Source organism: Rhinopithecus roxellana, chromosome 13 (genome assembly GCF_007565055.1).
Source record: "Rhinopithecus roxellana isolate Shanxi Qingling chromosome 13, ASM756505v1, whole genome shotgun sequence".
Lineage (NCBI taxonomy): Eukaryota > Metazoa > Chordata > Mammalia > Primates > Cercopithecidae > Rhinopithecus > Rhinopithecus roxellana.
Genome location: NC_044561.1, coordinates 9,987,786 through 10,006,447, shown reverse-complemented (window position 1 = coordinate 10,006,447; position 18,662 = coordinate 9,987,786). Strand labels below are relative to the sequence as shown.

Below are 18,662 nucleotides of genomic sequence, written 5' to 3'. Positions count from 1 at the left end.
AGACAGCCAGAGAGCCTCAGCCCGGGCCTGAGCTCAGAAGCAGCTGCCGCCTCAGTCTGCACACAGGCATGCACCCCAGGGTAGTGCCTGCAGGGACGTGTGTGTCCCTGTGGGTGTGCCTGTGCCGGGCAGGCCTCAGGCGCATGCCATCCTCTGAACCCTGCTGCCCTGTTTAGGAAGCCTCCTTGGGGCCCCAGCTCTGCTCCCTGGATCTGCCACCTAGCAGATGTGGGGAGCCTGACCCCAGGCCTGTCATGGAACCCTCCTTGCCTGGTGTGTGTGACTCCCCTCTTAGCTGGGCACCTGGATCCAGGCCCACCTGTGTCTCTGACTCAGGGTGGTCCCAGGACTGGCACCTACTCTTTGGAGAGCCTCAGCATCTTTGATGTGGATTGGAGACAATTGCCTGGTTCCATGGGGCAGGTGAAGACTCGGTGCCATAAAGAATGCCACAGTGGATATGCCAGCAGGCCACATGGCTGGCCAAGCAATTATTATTATGGATCCCTTGTGCTGTGGGCCTTCCCGTCCACCCCACCACACCTGCCCAGGTAGCTGGAGCTGATCATAAACAAGAAGGCTCTGGGCAGAGTCCGCGGCACCAGCATCGGCCAAGGCCCACTCCTGAAGACCTGAAGCTCAGCTCCTGGACAAAGTCCTAAGGTCCTGAGGACGCCCCAGCCTGCGCAGGCCTGCAAACCCAGGCCGCCCACAACAGAAGGGGCTCCTGGCTTGTCCAGCCTCTCTGGCCTCCCAAGCAGGTGTGGGAGAGCGGGGCAAGTGTGGGCTGACCAGCTACTCCATATGGCCGGGGTCCTGTGCTGGCGCCTGGCTAGGGGGCTGCACAGCCTGCACTGTCTCCTCCAGGCTGCCCCTGGGGAATACCACGTAGTGCGTGGAGTTTGGCCCTGGCAGCTCCCGCTGGTTCTCCTTGCTGTGCCGGATACCGTAGCCGAAATACACTGCGAGTCCTAGACAGGGCAGGAGGCAGGGCATGAGCCTGAGGCACAGATTTCAGCCCTTCCTGTCCTCTTTGCCCTCCTCCTGAACCCGGTCCCAGCCTGGCCCCCACTCACCCATCAGCAGCCAGATGGAGAAGCGCACCCAGGTCAGATAGCTCAGCTTCAGCATGAGGCAGATGTTGAGGAGGATGCTCAGGGCTGGAATCAGGGGAACCATGGGGATCTGAGGAGGCAGGGGCAGGGCAGGGCTGGACCGGGTTGCAGGAAAGATCTGCCAGCCCAGGGCCCACTTTCTCGGGAATCCATACAGCCTCTCTCCCTCTCAGGAGGTTGTGGAGACATGTGCTCACTCACCAAGCAGAGAGGGGTGCGGGGATGGGTGTGCCATCCTCCCCAGCCCTGTGAGTCTTGTTCATTCTGGGATGGCCGTGGGGGAAGGGGAGGCAGCTGCCTGGGCAGAGCACCAGTGGGTGCTGGCTGGGGGAGGTACCTGAAACAAGTCTTCCCGATACTGTTGCTGGTGAGCCCCCAGGATGAGGAGGCTGAGCAGAAACACGACACTGGTGAGCAGGAGCAGCAGGATGTAACCCCAGTGTGGGAGGTGCAGGGTCGAGTTCCCAAAGACGAGCACGCAGCCTATGGTGATGGCTGAGGCCAACATAACGCCAAGCGCCCAAGTCACCACTGCTCCAGGGCTGTACCCATCCAAGAAGCCCAGGTAGGGCCTCAAGGCTGGCTGCAGCTCCCCCGGCTCAGGGAGAGAGGCGTGCATAGTGCCCACTAGCTGTAGGTGGTCTGAGAAGGAGCTATGCTGCTTGGTCAGGGGGCCAGGGCTGGCTGGGCCTGGGGAGCTGGGTGGGGAAGACTTCTGGAAGCGCAGCACAATGATGCTGGTGGCCACGAAGGTGTAGGCCAGGAGTGTGCCAAGGGACAGGAACTGAACCAGCGACTCCAGGTCCAGCAGCAGTGCCAGGAAGGCTGTGAGAAGCCCGAATGCCAGGGTGCCTGCCACAGGCACCTGTGTCCGGGGATGCACACGGGCAAACACCTGGAAGAAGAGCCCATCGGCGGCCATGGCGTAGACAATGCGTGGCAGGGAGAAGAGGAGGCTGAGCAGGACAGTGTTCATGGCTGTAGCAGAGAGAGCGGGGAGGGTCAACATGGCGGAGAAGCCCACCAGGGGCCTCTGCTGGGGGTCGGTGCACGGGTGGTTCCTTAGGAACATGGGCATGAGCTTGTCTGGCCTCTCAGAGTAAGCATGAGTGAGTGTAGGAGTAATAGATTGTCAGCGCTCTGCCCAAGAACAGGACATCTGGGATAGGTCACAGGCCCACTGGAGCATCTGATGAGAGCTGAGTCCGTCTGCCTAGGAAATAATCTGTAAGGACATGCCCAACACTAATATGCTATGGACCATGTGTGGGGAGGTCCCTTCCAAAACGTTTCTGAAGAAATTTTTTTGAAGCAAAGAGTTTCTAATAATTAGCACTTGGCCGGGCGCGGTGGCTCAAGCCTGTAATCCCAGCACTTTGGGAGGCCGAGACGGGCGGATCACGAGGTCAGGAGATCGAGACCATCCTGGCTAACATGGTGAAACCCCGTCTCTACTAAAAAATACAAAAAACTAGCCGGGCGAGGTGGCAGGCGCCTGTAGTCCCAGCTACTCGGGAGGCTGAGGCAGGAGAATGGCGTAAACCCAGGAGGCAGAGCTTGCAGTGAGCTGAGATACGGCCACTGCACTCCAGCCCCCAGCCCGGGCGACAGAGCGAGACTCCGTCTCAAAAAAAAAAAAAAAAAAAAAAAATTAGCACTTTCCTTGCCCCATTATGCAACTGGTAAAACAGCCCCAGGTGAAGGTGAATCTGAGGACAGAGCTCCCCCTTGCTCTTTTCCCTGCCACCCTGCCCAGGAAGAGTCTCTTACCGCAGATGGAGCCAGCTGCCACGATGAAGCCAGCCCACCTGTAGCCCCGCCGGTAAAAAGCATCTGCAAGTGCTGAGTCGGGGTCCAGGCTGTGCCAGGGCACCATGAGGGTTAGCACGGTGGAGACAAGGATGTAGGCACCAGCTGCAATGGCAAGTGAGATGGCGATGGCCAGAGGCACGGACCGCTGTGGGTTCTGGGCCTCCTCGCTGGAGGCGGCAATGACGTCGAAGCCCACGAAAGCATAGAAGCAGGAGGCAGTGCCAGCCATGACGCCGGAGAAGCCAAAGGGTGCAAAGCCGCCTTCCTCAGTGCTCCAGTTGTGAGGCTGGGCCAGGATGAAGCCCAGGATGACAATGAAGAGAATGACAAGCAGGCTGATGGCCGAGAAGGTGTGGTTGAGCCAGGAAGAGACGCGGGCTCCACAGGAGACAAAGGCAGAGGCCAGGAGGATGATGCCAGCAGCCAGGAAATCCGGGTAGTGGCCCAGGAGGGGCACCTGCCAGGAACCCACGTGGGTCTCAGTGAAGTTGCGGACGCTGTGACTGAACATAGAGTCCAGGTAGCCACTCCAGGCGCGGGCCACGGCGGCACCACCAATGATGTATTCGAGGAGAACATTCCAGCCGATGAGGAAGGCCCACAGCTCGCCCATGGATACGTAGGTGAACAGGTAGGCAGAGCCCGTGCGTGGCACACGTGCCCCGAATTCTGCATAGCATAGGGCTGCCAGCAGGGAGGCCACAGCAGCCACACCAAAGGACAAGAGCACAGCAGGGCCAGCCACGTCCTTGGCCACAGCACCTGTAAGCACATAGAGGCCCGAACCCACCATGCCACCCACGCCCAGAAGAGTCAGGTCCAGTGTGGACAGGCAGCGCCGCAGTGATGTCTCCATGGTGGAGTCCTCCAGCGGCTTCAGGCGGTTCAGCTTCTGGCATAAGCGAGCCAGGCTGGCCATGCTGGGCAGCCCCTGGGCCATGGCAGGTGGCCGAGAAGAGCACCGAGCCAGCTACTGGAACCTGCTAGGGCCAGAGGGGAATGACAGGATGCCCAGCCGGCCTTTCATCCCTCCTGGTCTGACCACCCCCAGTCCTCTCTCGTCCCTGCCCTGCGGACCTACACACCCGAACCCGAGGCCTGCTGAAGGGCTGGAATGGGGCAGGTGTCAGAGCCTGTGGGCAGGAGGTCATAGGAAGCCTGGAGGTCCTGTCTGCATCCCAGGCAGCAGAGGAGGCCTGGTGGGGCCCCACCTACTCACCTGCTCGGTGGGGTGGGGAGGGAGCAGCTCCAGGCGAAGCTGGGAGAGAGACTGGGAACGGCTCAGTGGTGGAGTCCCAAAGCGAGATGAAACCGAGGCTTCCCCAGAGTAGAGCCGGACCCAGAACAGGAGCCACGGCTCTGCGTTGGGGCGGGCGTGTCCCAGGCAGCCACCTGCCACAGACAGTGGCGGCCACATACACCCGGCACCTGCCCCCGCCACCGTGGCCAGACTGGCGTATCCGCGTGCCGGGCAGAATGCAGGGGAGCCCTGGGCCGCACACCTCCCCATGCCCAACACGCCGCTGCCGCCAGAGCCAGCTCCGCCGCTCCCCTGTCCCCGGACACCTGCGCCTTCGCCTGCTCTTGGGCCTGAGCCCGTCCCCCGTCCCGTCCCCGTCCCCGTCCCCGTCCCCAGCCCCGTCCCGGTCCCAGTCCCCCGTAGGATCCGCTGCAACCCACCTGCTGCCGCCGCAGCTGCCTCGGCTCTGAGCTCTGAGCCCGCCCAGTTTGCCGGCGCCGGAGCGCAGGGCCCGCCCCCACCCCCAGGCGCCCCCCACGCGGCCCCACCCACTGCCACGCACCCAGATATTTCACCCTGCCCACCCTGCCCCGACCTCGCAAGGTCATGACGGGAGCTCACCGGGGTCTAGGGAAGCCCTGTGACTGTGACTCACTCACAGATGGAGGTCAGACCACCGGCTAAGTGACTAGCCTAGGTCACTCGGGAGGTTGTCCGCAGCCCACCCTCTTTCCACTGCAGCGGACACCCTTCTTGATCCCTCACCCCAGTACATGAACCCCACCCAGCTGAGCCCCAGACAGACCCCGCAGCACCATCATGTGAGCTTCAGGCACAGTGAGTTAAATGAAAACACAGGTTTGCCAGAGTGGCCTGGGGCAGTCCCTGACCTCTACTCTTACAATGGGGTGGCAGTCAGCCACCCTCACAGGTTGGCAAGAGACTGCAGCCTTTTGAGAGAGTTCTGCGAACTGGGGGAACGCAGGCTGGCTGTTTTGAGCCTGCGCTACCACATCCTGCAAGGGAGCAAGCAGTTTCTGGGACCAACCTCACAGCCCTCCCGTAGGGGACTAGACCTCCTCAGACCCCAGTGGTAGCCCCTCCTAGCCTAGGTGCCTCAGGCAGGCCGGGAGGGGCCTATAGGACCCCAATAACAGATCCACACTTGTGTTTATCAGTGAGAGCCACTGTGTCCTGAGTACTGCATCCCTGCGCCCCACGCCCCAGGCAGGCAGCTTTGCACCAACACACCAGGCTAATTTTTAAATTTTATTTATTTTAGAGACTGGGTCTCACTATGTCGCCCTGGCTGGTCTCCAACTCTGGGACTCAAGCGATTTTCTTGCCTTGGCCTCCCAAAAGGCTGTGATGAACCATGGCTCCTGGCCTCCCCAGAACGCTATACTAGACATGTGTTCAGGCTTATGTGTGGTTTGTGGAATGGGATCTTAGGAGCATCTGCAGCCTATCCAGCTGGGCTGGTGGCAGGATGATGGACTCCCAGATAAGATAGTGCTAATTTGGAACATTCTGCCTTGGCCAGAATGCCAATACCTTCTAATATTTGGCTGGTATTGTCTTGAGGAACTTCTCAGATGGCTCCCACTTCCGGTGGGATGGTAGCTTCCTTACCCCATCCCTGTGTTGCCTGAGCAGACGTCCCTTGTCCTGAAATGTCACCACAAAAGTCTAGGCACTTCAGGCCAGCGGCTTAGGCAATTTTGTAATTGGAGCTCCCCCAAGGCCTTACCAATGACCACCTTATTGCTGGTGTCCAGTGTTTTGGAATGTTGACTTTTTATCTACCTGGAGAAGGTGTGACACCACACCTTCTGCCACAGGCACCAACATACAATGGATATGTGACACTAAGTCGGGCTAATGCAGTAAATTGTACATTTCCAAGGATATTTCACTCACTACTGAGTGAGACAGTTACACAGAGCAACCCCACAGTGATGCAGTGAAGATAAACCACCAGGAAACAAAAAGAGGAGGGAATAATTTCTAACTCATTCTACAAGGCCAGGACTACCCTGACACCAAACTCGACAGACATCACAAGAAAAAAAAGCCACAGACCCAAATCCCTTATGAATATAGATGTAGAAATCCCCAGCAAAGCATAGTGGCTCTTGAACAACACAGGTTTACTAATACACAGATGTTTTTCAACCAAATGTTGATAAAAAATACAGTATTTGGCTAGGCCCAATGGCTCACACTTTGGGAGGCTGAGGTGAGAGGATAGCTTGAACCCAGGAGTTTGAGGCTGCAGTGAGCTATGATCCTGTCACTGCACTCCAGCCTGGGTGGCAAAGCAAGACCCTGTCTCCAAAACTACTAAATAAATAAATTAAAATAAGTGGTGGGCACGTGTAATTGCAGCTACTTGGGAGGCTGAGGCAGGAGAATCGCTGGAACCCTGGAGGCAGAGGTTGCAGTGAGCTGAGATGGTGCCATTGTATTCCAGCCTGGGTGACAGAGTGAGACTCCGTCTCAAAAAAAAAAAAAAAAAAAAAAAAAAAAAAAAAAAAAAATTCATATGGAAATGCAAGGGATCCAGAATAGCCAAAATACTTGGGTATTTTGCCTGGGTAACATAGGGAGACCTCACCTCTACGAAAAGGTAAAAAAATTATCTGGGCATGGTGGCATGAGCCTGGGTCTCAGCTACTGGGAGTTGGGGGTGGTGTTGAGGTGGGAGGATTGCTTGAGCCTGAGAGGTTGAGGTTGCAGTGAGGCATGTTTGTGCCACTACACTCTAGCCTGGGTGACACAGTGAGACCCTGTCTCAAAAAAAAAAAAAAAAAAAAAAAAAAAAAAAGAAAGAAAAAAAGAAAAAGAAATTAAAGGCAAAATAAATAAATGGAAAGACATCCCATGTTCATAGACTGTAAGATTTTAAATATAAAATGGCAGTATTCCCCAGACTGGTCTACAGATTCAGGAGTTGCATAGATTCAGTGCAATTCCTATTGAAATCCCAACTGCCTATTTTGCAGAAATCATCAAAATTAATGTGGAAATGCAAAGGATCCAGAATAGCCAAAATACTTTTGAAAAAGATTTGGAGGACTTACAATTCCTGATTTCTAAACTATGAAATGACTGTAATCAAGATCGTGGTGGTAACATAAGAGTACATGCATGAATGAAATAGAATTGACAGTCCACAAATAAACACTTATGTTTATGGAAAAGTGATATTTAAAAGTAGACTTTATTAGCTGGGAATGGTGGTACATGCCTGTAGTCCCAGTTACTCAGGAAGCTGAGTTGGGAGGATGGCTTGAACCTAGGAGGCAACATAGCAAGACCCTGTATCTGAAAAAAAAAAAAAAAAAAAAGAGTTTTCAGAGCAGTTCTAGGTTCACAGCAATATTAAGCAGAAAGTACAGAGTTCCCATATACTTCTTCCTTCCACACACGTGTAGCCCCCTCTCCCACTACTGACATCCAGCACCAGAGGGGCATGTTTGTTACAATCGATTAACCTACATTGACACATCATTATCACCCAAAGTTCATAGTTTACATTAGGGTTCACTCTTCCGGTTGTACATTCTGTGGGTTTGGACAAATGTGTAATGACACATATACACACCATTATTGTATCATACAGAGTAGTTTCATTGCCTTAAAAACCCTCTATGCCCTGCCTATCCCTCCCTGTTAACACCTGGCAACCACCGATCTTTTTCCTGTCTCCACAGTCTAGTCTTATTTTTGCAGAATCTTTTTTGGTTTTGAGATGGAATCTCGCTCTGTCACCCAGGCTGGAGTGCAGTGGTGCGATCTCGGCTCATTGCAAGCTCCGCCTCCCGGGTTCACACCATTCTCCTGCCTCAGCCTCCTGAGTAGCTGGGACTACAGGTGCCCACCACCATACCTGGCTAATTTTTTTTTTTTTTTTTGTATTTTTAGTAGAGACGGGGTTTCACTGTGTTAGCCGGGATGGTCTCGATCTTCTGACCTCGTGATCTGCCCGCCTCGGCCTCCAAAAGTGCTGGGATTACAGGTGTGAGCCGCCGCGCCTGGTCTGCAGAATCTTATGTAGTTGGGATTCTAGAGTATATAGCCTTTTCAGGCTGGCTTCTTCCCCTTAATAATACGCATTTGAGATTCCTCGATGACTTTTCATGGCTGAATAGCTCATTTTAATTTTATTTTATTTTATTTATTTATTTATTTATTTATTTTATTTTATTTTTTTTTTGGAGGCGGAGTCTTGCTCTGTCACCCAGGCTGGAGTGCAGTGGCCGGATCTCAGCTCACTGCAAGCTCCGCCTCCCGGGTTCCCGCCATTCTCCTGCCTCAGCCTCCCGAGTAGCTGGGACTACAGGCGCCCGCCACCTCGCCCGGCTAGTTTTTTTTTGTATTTTTAGTAGAGACGGGGTTTCACTGTGTTCGCCAGGATGGTCTCGATCTCCTGACCCCGTGATCCGCCCGTCTCGGCCTCCCAAAGTGCTGGGATTACAGGCTTGAGCCACCGCGCCCGGCCTTTATTTTTTATTTTTATTTTTGAGACAGAGTCTCGCTCTGTCACCCAGGCTGGAGTGAAGTGGCCTAATCTTGGTTCACTGCAGCCTCTGCCTCCTGGGTTCAAGTGATTCTCCTGCCTCAGCCTCCCGAATGACTGGGACTACAGGCGTGCGCCATCACACCAGGCTAATTTTTGTATTTTTAGTAGAGAGGGGGTTTTCCCATGTTGGGCAGGCTGGTCTCAAACTCATTTCCTCAAGTGATCCACCTGCTTCAACCTCTCCAATGTGCTGGGATTACAAGCGTGAGCCACCCCACCTGGGCTGTGCTTTTTTTTTTTTTTTTGAGATGGAGTCTCGCTCCGTCGCCCAGGCTGGAGTGCAGTGGCGTGATCTCGGCTCACTGCAAGCTCCACCTCCTGGGTTCACACTGTTCTCCTGCCTCAGCCTCCCCAGTAGCTGGGACTACAGACGCCCGCCACCATGCCCGGCTAATTTTTTTGTATTTTTTAATACAAATGGGGTTTCACTGTGTTAGCCAGGATGGTCTTGATCTCCTGACCTCGTGATCCACCCGCCTTGGCCTCCCAAAGTGCTGGGATTACAGGTGAGCCACCACGCCCGGCCAGCCTGTGCTATTTCTTAAATGCAGAGATGAAGTTGCCATGTGAAAGATGCAACATTCTTATCTTCAAGGATGAGAAACTGAAATGAGAGAATTCTGTACAAACCTTGTTAAAACACTCTTATCTTTTAAGCCTCCCCACATAATTTAGTTGCTTCTTCATAACCTATTATTCTTTGTCCAATTCAGTGTGTAAGTAACAGACACTAACTTCTTCTTTGGGTCTTCATATGTCCTTATGAGGGTTCCCAACCCATGTAAAACTTGTACCCAATACATTTGTGGGACTGAGTGTGGTGGCTCACTTCTGTGCTTTGGGAGGCCAAGGGGGGCTTGCTTGAGTCCGGGAGTTCAAGATCAGTCTGGGCAATATAGTGAGACCCTGATTCAACAATTTTTTTTTTTTTTTAATTAGACTGGTGTGGTGGGTGGCATGTGCCTGTAGTCCCAGCTACTCGGGAGGCTGAGGTGGGAGGATAGTTTGAGCCCAGGAGTTTGAGGCTGCAGTGAATTATGATTTTGTCACTGCACTCCAGCGTCCCTTATTTATAAATAAATGTAATGGCTAGCCTTAGGGACTCTGTTAGCAAGATTAGAGAACAGAAATCAGATGTAGAATAGCATATAAATAAATTTGTGTGCTTTTCTCCTGTTAACCTGTCGTATGTCAATTTAATTCTTAGACCCAGCTGAGACTCTAGGGATGGAAGTGGAGTTTTGCCACCCCTACAGTTTCTGGTGATAAGGATGAGATCCTCTCAAGCCTAAAGATGGGATCCTGGGAGAACAAATAAAAGCAGGCACAGGTAGGAATTCTTACCAAAGTGAACTCTTCTGGATCTCTGTCTGTACTGCCTGGTTGAAAGAGGAGAGTAAAATTTTTCCTTGTCCCTTTCCAAATTCAAACTGGCAGGAGAAAAGCATTGGTAAGAATTGATTCTTTGAGTTATGACTCTTGTGTCAACCTGAAATAATGAGATTCAGAAAATACCAGCTAGGCACGTTGGCTTATGCTTGTAATCCTAGCACTTTGGGAGGCCAAGGTGAAAGGATCACTTGAGCCCAGGAGTTTGAGGCTGCAGTGAGCTATAATTGCATCACTGCATTCCAGTCTGGGTGACAGAGACCTAGTCTCAAAAAAAAAAAAAAAAAAAAAAGAAAAGAAAAAAGAAAGGAAATACGATCTTTATTCTAGTTCAAAGCTTGACGATGGACACCCAAGGAAACAGCTTCCAAAGGGGTGGGGTCATTGCTCCAAAGTGGGGAAGCTAAGGTAGAAACAGAAACAGTGCCAGCAGGATTGCAACATCTTGTGTACAAATCCAGTATGTTAGATTCGATTAGTACAGCTTGCTACATTCCAAGGAAAATTGTTTCAACATGCCGTGAGAAGAAGTCAAGGTCTGAGGGCATCTTATCTCTGATGCTGCTCAGTCATTTCCAACCATTTACAGGAAAAAGCAGAAGTTGCAATTGCACACTCTATGCCTCAGGCCACATGGCCACATTCCTCCCGAGGCTCATAGTAATGTAAAGTTCCAACAGCTTGGCGGTGGCTCACTCCTGTAAGTTTTGGGAGGCCGAGGTGGCTGGATAACTTGAGAAATGAGTTTGAGACCAGCCTGGCCAACACAGCGAAACCCCGTCTCTACTAAGTATACAAAAATTAGCCTGGCATGGTGGCAGGTGCCTGTAGTCCCAGCTACTCAGGAGGCTGAGGCGGGAGGATTGCTTGATCCTGGGAGTTTGAGGCTGTAGTGAGCCATGATTGCAGCACTGCACTCCAGCCTGGGTGACAGAAGGAGACCTTGTCTCAAAAAAAAAAAAAAAAAAAAAAAAGAATTATTTGATTTCACACTTCTGAATTTGGTATTTGGCTCTGCATACATAGTGGCTATTGACTCACAGCCTCCCAGAAATAAGGCTTGTTTTCCATGTCTCTGTCTTTTGTGTGATTTATTATATCTTGTTTTATGTCTTGAGAACATGGCTCTGTGACCAATGAAAATATTATCTTTGGTTTCTGCCAGCTGGTGGGGTTGGGGGGACAGGTCGTTGTTAAGTTGCTAGCCAGCTGCCCAGGAATCAGAAACACAGTGTCTCTGTCCAACGGTTTCAGCTCTCAGAGGAGTTTGTCCTACTTGTCTCAGCTCTCATTGCCTTGATAACAATTAGGATATTTGCTTGCTTAGGTTATCTTGAGAAATACTTTGGATCTTGGGGGGATTGCATCTTTTCCAGCCTGTTTGGGATGCTTTTCTCTGTCTCCGGTTAAGCCAGAAAAGGCATACTGATTTTAAGCCATAAAAAGGCTTATTGGTTTTGAGTCACAATTAAAGTAGGTATAACATTGAAGATTTGGACTTTTGAATCTAAAAGCTTTTTTTTTTTTTTTTTGAGACAGAGTCTTGCTCTGTTGCCCAGGCTGGAGTACAGCGGCATAGTCTCGGCTCACTGCAACCTCTCTTTCCCGGATTCAAGTGATTCTCCTGCCTCAGCCTCCCAAGTAGCTGGGATTACAGGTGCCTGCCAACATGCCTGGCTAATTTTTTGTATTTGCAGTAGAGATGGGGTTTCACCATGTTGGCCAGGCTGGTATTGAACTCCTGACCTCGTGAACTGCTGACTCGGCCTCCCAAAGTGCTGGGATTACAGGCATGAGCCACTGTGCCCAGTCTAAAAGTATTTTAAAGCGTGCTACTGGCCGGGTGTTGTAATCTCAACATTGTGGGAGACTGAGGTGGGAGGATCGCTTGAGCCCAGGAGGTTGAGGCTGCAGTGAACTATGATGTTGCCAACACAGTGAGACCCCATCTCTAAACTGCCCCCTGCCCGACACACACAAAAGAGTGCTTTCATCCTAAACAACTGTCCTATTGGTAATTAGAGAAAGATCAAATTAAAAAGAAGACACAAAAAAATATAGGCCAGGCACAGTGGCTCATGCCTGTAATCCCAGCACTTTGGGAGGCCAAGGCAGGTGGATTACGAGATCAAGAGATTGAAACCATCCTGGCCAAAATGTTGAAACTCCATCTCTACTAAGCATACACAAATTAGCCAGGCGTGGTGGCAGGTGCTTGTAGCCCCAGCTACTCAGGAGGCTGAGGCAGAAGAATCGCTTGAACCCAGGAGGCTGAGGTTGCAGTGAGCCAAGATGGCGGCATTGCACTCCAGCCTGGGTGACAGAGCCAGACTTCGTCTCAAAAAAAAAAAAAAAAAAAAAGAAATATAATGGTTAGCTTTAGAGACTTCCTTTAATCTTCCTCCACATTAAAGAACAGAAATCAGATGTAAAATAAAAGTTAAAATCTGCACCCTCTGTAAATTCTCCTCCTCCATCCACCTGTGCTCTGCTCAACCCCCAAGTCCCTGTCCCTGATCCCCTAGAAGATCTTTCAGATATCTGGGCCCCTAACTTAAACCTACCCTCCTCAAAACTTGGCCCTATCTCCTCAGCAAATTTCTTTTAGACCTAAAACTTCCCCAAATATCCTTTCAATGCCCAGCTGCCTACTTATCTTCCCTTTTCCTGTAAAATTCACAGAAAGCACCCTAGCCTGTTTTCCAGGCCCAAGATATACAGGTGACATGTAAATACTGATAGCCAGAAAATAGACCTAACACAGGTTCTGGGAACAAGCAGCCAGGCTTGCTTCACTGTACCTTACAATTCCTCCTACTTCCTGGGGCTCTGTCATCAAACCTCATCAGCTCCAGGCATTCCCATGTTTAGGCCGAAACCACAAAAAAATCTGCTGAACTATCGTGCTCTTAGGAAAAAGAAACCATAAACATCACCCTAGATCTCTGATAACAAAAAATATGCTCTGAAACTCCTTCTTGGAGAAAATCTACATTCTTTCTTAGTTCCTTGAAAGTGTAAATCTTATCATATCTTTAAAACTTAAGTATCTGAGGCATTGGGCTGGGCGCAGTGGCTCAGCCTGTAATCCTAGCACTTTGGGAGGTCAAGGTGGGCGGATTACTTGAGATCAGGAGTTCGAAACCAGCCTGGCCAACATGGTGAAACCCTGTCTCTATTAAAAATACATATATAAAAAAAATTAGCTGGGTGTGGTGTGCGCCTGTAATTTCAGCTACTTGGGGGGCTGAGGCTGGAGAATTACTGGAACGACTTGGGAGGCGGAGGTTGCAGTGAGCTGAGATCATGCCATTGCACTCCGGCCTGTGCGACAGAGCCAGACTCCGTCTCAAAAAAACAAACAAACAAAAAAAAAAAGTGTCTGAGGAATTAACTAGAACAACCCCTAGTATGCTCATATGAGATTTAAAAAAAGTGTTGAATGTTTAACATTTTAGATACTTTACTTCAATAATGTTTGATATTTGCCTAATATATATGTCAAAAAATTGCCAGCAAAATAAAACTTAATAACTAACTTTGTCTAATGTTTCATGAAGTTTTCACAATTCAAATCTAATTGTTAAACAAACTAAACTTATATAAATGCAAGTGGGAAAAAATTTGTAAATAAGTTATAATTATTATTTTTTGAGACTGGGTGTTGCTTCGTTGCCCAGGCTAAACTATAGTAGTGGGACCGTAGCTAACTGCAGCCTTGAACTTCTCTTGCCTCAGCATCCTGAGTAGCTGGGATTATAGGTGTGTACCACGATGCCTGGCTAATTTTTAGAAAATTTTCTTGTCGAGTGGAGTCTTGCTATGTTGCCCAGGCTGGTCCCAAATTCTGGGCCTCAAGCAGTCCTCCTGTCCTGGCCTCCCAAAGTGCTGGGATTACAGGCGGGAGCCACTGTGCCCAGCTATAAATAATTTTTTATTGTTTTAATTTTTATTTTTGACTGACTCATTGCTAGACATACTATTGAAATAATGATTACATTTTATAAAATATGTCTACTTAAAAATAATTTCCAGGAGTTTAAGGCTGCAGTGAGCCATGATTGTGCTATTGCACTCCAGCCAACTCCCACTATTATTGAGACCTTGTCTCAATAATAATGACAATAATAATGATAATAATTTCTGGCCGGGCAAGGTGGCTCATACCTGTAATCCCAACACTTTGGGAGGCCGAGGAGGATGGATCACCTGAGGTCAGGAGTTTGAGAACAACCTGGCCAATATGGCGAAACCCCGACTCTACTAAAAATACAAAAATTAGCCAGGCATGATGGCAGGCACCTGTAATCCCAGTTACTGAGGAGGCTGAGGTAGGAGAATTGCTCGAACCCAAGAGGCAGAGGTTGCAGTGAGCTGAGATTGCACCACTGCACTCCAGCCTGGGTGACAAAAACACACACACACACACACACACACACACACACACACACACAAAATCCAAAATCTTTTCGGTAATCTAAAACCTTAAAGTCAAACTAAGTTAAATTAAAAGATGGTTATTTGCTGAATATCTAGATCACTTCCAAATAAGATATAATACAGAAACATTGATTGCTGAACTTAAGTATAAGCTTATTCAACTTTGGTTTCTTACTACACGGGAACAAAAGATACCTGTGTCTCTCAAGAAGCGTGTCCTGGGCTGGCCTTGGTGGCTCATACCTGTAATCTCAGCACTTTGGGAGGCTGAGGGAGGAAGATCGATTGAGTCCAGGAGTTTGGGAGCAGCCTGGGCAACACAGTGAGACCCCATCACTACATAGAATAATATAATTATCTGGGTGTGGTAGCCTATGCTTGTTGCCCCAGCTATTCTGGAGGGTGAGGTAGGAAGATCACTTGGGAGTTTGAGGCTGCAGAGAGCCATGATCATGCCACTGCTTGATTCTTGCTATTGGAGCCTCCCTGAGCATGTGCCCAGCTCTGGGTGTCACACTAACAACCTGGAGAGTACCCAGAGGCAGGACCAGGATGGGAGGGTCTGGGCACCTCATGGAAACTGCTGCTGCCCAGAGCTCAGGTTTCTGTCACCCACAGGCTGGGAGGCCTTAAGAAAGTGATTCAACTTCACTGAGCCTCAGTCTTTGCCTCCGAAATGGGGATCACAGGAATTCCTGTGGGGATATGTGAAGACTGAACGAAATGGTTCACACAAAGATGTAGCCCAGTGCCTGGGGGACACTAAGCACATGCTGAGCCTTCAGCCACCTGGGAAGGGGAAAGGGAAACACGGGTGGCCACCTGGGGCTGGTGGAGGAACGAGGGGCCTGCTGGGAGGATCCTGGACAAACTCACCTCTGGGCATCTGCCCTGAACTTGGGCTGGCGTCACAAGGAAGTTGGTCACCAAGAAGAACACGTTTTCTCCCTAGGAGGCAAATCTCAAGGTTGGCCTGGATGGGCTCGCATTGACCAGAAAGGCCGGCAGCCGGCAGCCTGGTTTATGAGGGAAGGGATGTTGGCCCTGTCCAGTCATTAACCCTGTCCCCCCATAAGGCAGATTGAAGCAGAGATGGGAGGCTGGCAGGGTTCTGGCCATTTTTGAGACTGGGAAGCCTCGTGCCTGTGTCCATCTCTTGAGACAAGTTTCTTTCTCATTTGTTCAACCAAAATATCTTTTATTTTCTTTCTTATTTATTATTTTTTTGAGACAGAGTCTTACTGTGTCACACAGGCTGGAGTGCAGTGACACGATCTTGGTTCACTGCAACCTCTGCCTCCTGGGTTCAAGGGATTCTCCTGCCTAAGCCTCCTGAGTAGCTGGAACTACAGGTGCACAGAGTTTCACTTTACTCATCCAGGCTGGAATGCAGTGGTGTCATCAACACTTACTGCATCCTCTAACTCCTGGGCTCAGAGATCTTCCTGCCTCAGCCTCCCAAGTAGCTGGGATTATAGGCTCTAGCTACCATGCCTGGCATCAACCAGAATATTCCAACAGCCTGCTGCTTCTAGTACTGAAGATCCAGGGGAGAGTTGGGCCCGGCACCTGCCCAGGATGGAGAGGAGGTGAGTCTCCCATCCCACACACAGCAGCACTGGCATGGCAGGGCACAGGTGAGAAGACAGACAGCTCTGCCTGTGGTCAAAGGGTGGCCAAGGACGTTGGAAGGGGGAGGCTGACCCTCCAGTGCTGCCCACAAGAACACTGAATTTGGGGAATGCATGCCCAGGAAAGGAAGGTGAGGGCTGTGCAGAGGGTGCTGAGAGAGGCAGTCATTGGGATTAGGAGGGATGGGTGGCCACCATCATTGGGGAGTGGGGGGCACCTGAGAGTAGAAGCAGGGGCTGCAGGCTCTGAGGATGCGTGGTGTGAAAGTTCAGCCTGGCTACTGAGTGGTGTGCACCGAGCAGTAGGGAATGGGTGAGAGGGGCATCTAAGGGTCCTCTAGGAGTTCATAGTCTCATGCAGGCGTGGCATGGGCAAGTAGTGAAACATGTTGGAAGGGATAGGAAGGGGTTGAGGCTGAGTCACTGGTCTGGCTGTCGCACTAAACTAGTGGATGTCAGAGCCCTCGGAACTAGTGGATGTCACAGAGGCCATGCCAGGAGAGGGAAATAATTGACCTTTGGACATGTGGGTGTGCACCTGGAAGACAGCTGTGCTCTAGGCAGGTGTTCACTGGGGCTACATACACCCTGGGTATCAGAAGAGCAGAGGTGGAAGTTAAGGCTGTGGATAAGCTGGGTGGAGGGAGGAGGAAAATGCAGCCGAGAAGGGTGCAGGAGGAGCACCTGACAGAGGTGCCCCCATCAGGGAGCAGGGCTACAGGAAGTTCCGGTTCCAGCCCTCTCACACCCCTCACCCCTCTCAAGCTCAAGCCATTAGTCTCAAACACTCCCTTCTTTTCTGTTGGCAGCCTTCAGAAATGCAGTTTCTCTGGCCTGGCTTCTCAACCTGTAACTTTTTCTACCGGAACCTCCTACACATCCCTGAAAGCGCTGTCCAGGCGCCACTCCTCTGTGAAGGCCTTCCTGGGAACCCCCAGCTGCCTCTGGCATCACATGCTTCTCTCTGGCACACACTGGCTGCATGGCGGGTGTCCAAGCTGTCAGCAGAGAAAGGACTTAACGCCCCCGTCTGCAGCACCAGGGCCCCCACCTGAGGCGGCTTCACCAAGTCGGCCACTTCCCTTTGAGTTTGGTGATGACAGAAATCTGGGGGTCAAGATCCCGGTCCTGGTAGCCTTTTTTGGCGAGGAGAGCCCACCTGGGGAGGAGAAGTTAGGCAGTGTGGTGTGTCCACAGCGTGTAGTGACAGGGGCAGAGCTGGGCCCTACATGCTCAGTTCTCTCCCCACACCCTACAGGCTCCCAGTCCAGCATCGAGGGCCCCACCTCCTCTCTGGCCCCACTTCCCACTCCAGACGCCCTGAACGAGACAGAAGCTCCAGCCATGCGTCAGAGAGCCAGTGCCCTCGGACAATCACCTTCCCCAGCCAGCACCCACCCCCAGCCTCACTAGACCCAGCTCCCAGCTTCTAGACTCCCCTGACCCGAGGTAGAGCTGGTGGTCTCTCTGGGGCTACTGCTCCAGCTCTCACAGATGTTAAGGACGATGTCTTGTGCCCCCTGGGTGGGGCCGTGGGGAGGGACTGGGAAGCAGGCAAGTGGGCACACAGGACAAACACACAGCTTGTTCTTGCTCTCCTGTCTTGTATCGCCTACCTCCCCCCAGCCCCCCTCCCAATCTGCCCCCTTCCCCTCCAGCCCCTAAACAGCCCAACCCTCAACTTCAACCCAGCAGGACCAAGCCCCACCCCCCACTTCTTCCCCTGCCCCTCCAGCCTGGCCAAAAGCTCTTCTCTCTTACCCTACCACATAGACCACGATCCCAAGCTGCAGCAGCCTCTGCAGGGCGCCCACCCGCCAGTTCCTGGTCATCACATACTTCTCTGTCTTATAATCCAGAAGCCTCCAGCCTGTCGTAGCCCCTGGGGAGCCCATGCTGCCAGCTCTTGCTAGCTGCAGGCACATGAGTCAGCATGGTAGCTGCAGTCACAGCTGAACAGGAGGCAAAGCAGGGCCCGAGCCAGGCCAGGCCAGCCGCTGTTAAAGGGACACTTCCACTAAAGCAGGATCCAGCCTCCGACACCCAGCCTTCAGTCCCTAACCCCAGCTGCCCTGCACCTCCCACCCTCCCTACATTCCCTTTGCTGGGCCCTGGCACACAGAAAACAGCAGCAGCTCTGTCCCTGCCCTCTGGCCTCACTTCCTGGGGTGGGAGTGGAGGTGGTGAGAGGATGGGGAAGGACAGCTGTTATCAGTGCTGTGAGAGGATGGCCTGAGGGCAGCAAAAGCCCCGGGAAGGCTCTGAGTAAAGCTTCAGGAATAAGAGACTTCTGAGCCGACCCTTGCAGATTCTGAAGTGAATAAGCAGACAAAGATGGGGATGGAGGTTCCCAGGGGAACGAACAGTGTATGCAAAGGCCAGCGCATGCAAGAGAACTGAGAGCCACAGAGTGAGAGGGTGACCTGGCTCTGAGAGGTTCCCCAGACTCT

General features: G+C 51.6%; 1 protein-coding gene and 1 long non-coding RNA gene across 4 annotated transcripts; both read right to left on the bottom strand.

Annotated features, from left to right (window-relative positions):
- Positions 1-462: 462 nt before the first annotated feature.
- SLC7A4 (solute carrier family 7 member 4) lies at positions 463-4,635 on the bottom strand. Its single transcript, XM_010368993.2, has 5 exons — positions 4,608-4,635; positions 2,886-3,910; positions 1,453-2,093; positions 1,077-1,185; positions 463-971 (listed from the first exon to the last, which is right to left on the bottom strand). The coding sequence occupies exons 2-5, from the start codon at positions 3,865-3,867 to the stop codon at positions 796-798; spliced, it is 1,908 nt and encodes a 635-aa protein (XP_010367295.1). The 5' UTR covers positions 3,868-3,910; positions 4,608-4,635; the 3' UTR covers positions 463-795.
- A 2,736-nt stretch (positions 4,636-7,371) lies between these two features.
- Positions 7,372-18,231, bottom strand: LOC104666858. Of its 3 annotated transcripts, none has more exons than XR_004052745.1 (5): positions 18,052-18,231; positions 17,264-17,371; positions 15,458-15,529; positions 14,777-14,891; positions 7,437-7,494 (listed from the first exon to the last, which is right to left on the bottom strand). It is a non-coding gene; the product is annotated as an uncharacterized LOC104666858 (long non-coding RNA). The 3 variants fall into 3 exon arrangements; XR_004052746.1 differs by having other exon boundaries at positions 7,459-7,494; positions 14,777-14,848; XR_748604.2 differs by lacking the exon at positions 14,777-14,891 and having other exon boundaries at positions 7,372-7,494.
- Positions 18,232-18,662: the final 431 nt, after the last annotated feature.

Bases quoted from the DNA above. Each gene is read 5' to 3' on its own strand.
- SLC7A4 (XM_010368993.2), bottom strand. From the start codon at position 3,867: ATGGCCCAGGGGCTGCCCAGCATGGCCAGCCTGGCTCGCTTATGCCAG. The intron at 2,094-2,885 runs GTAAGAGACTCT...TCTCTGCTACAG, and splicing joins GGCAGCTGGCTCCATCTGCG to CCATGAACACTGTCCTGCTC. The intron at 1,186-1,452 runs GTACCTCCCCCA...CTGCCTCCTCAG, and splicing joins ATCGGGAAGACTTGTTTCAG to ATCCCCATGGTTCCCCTGAT.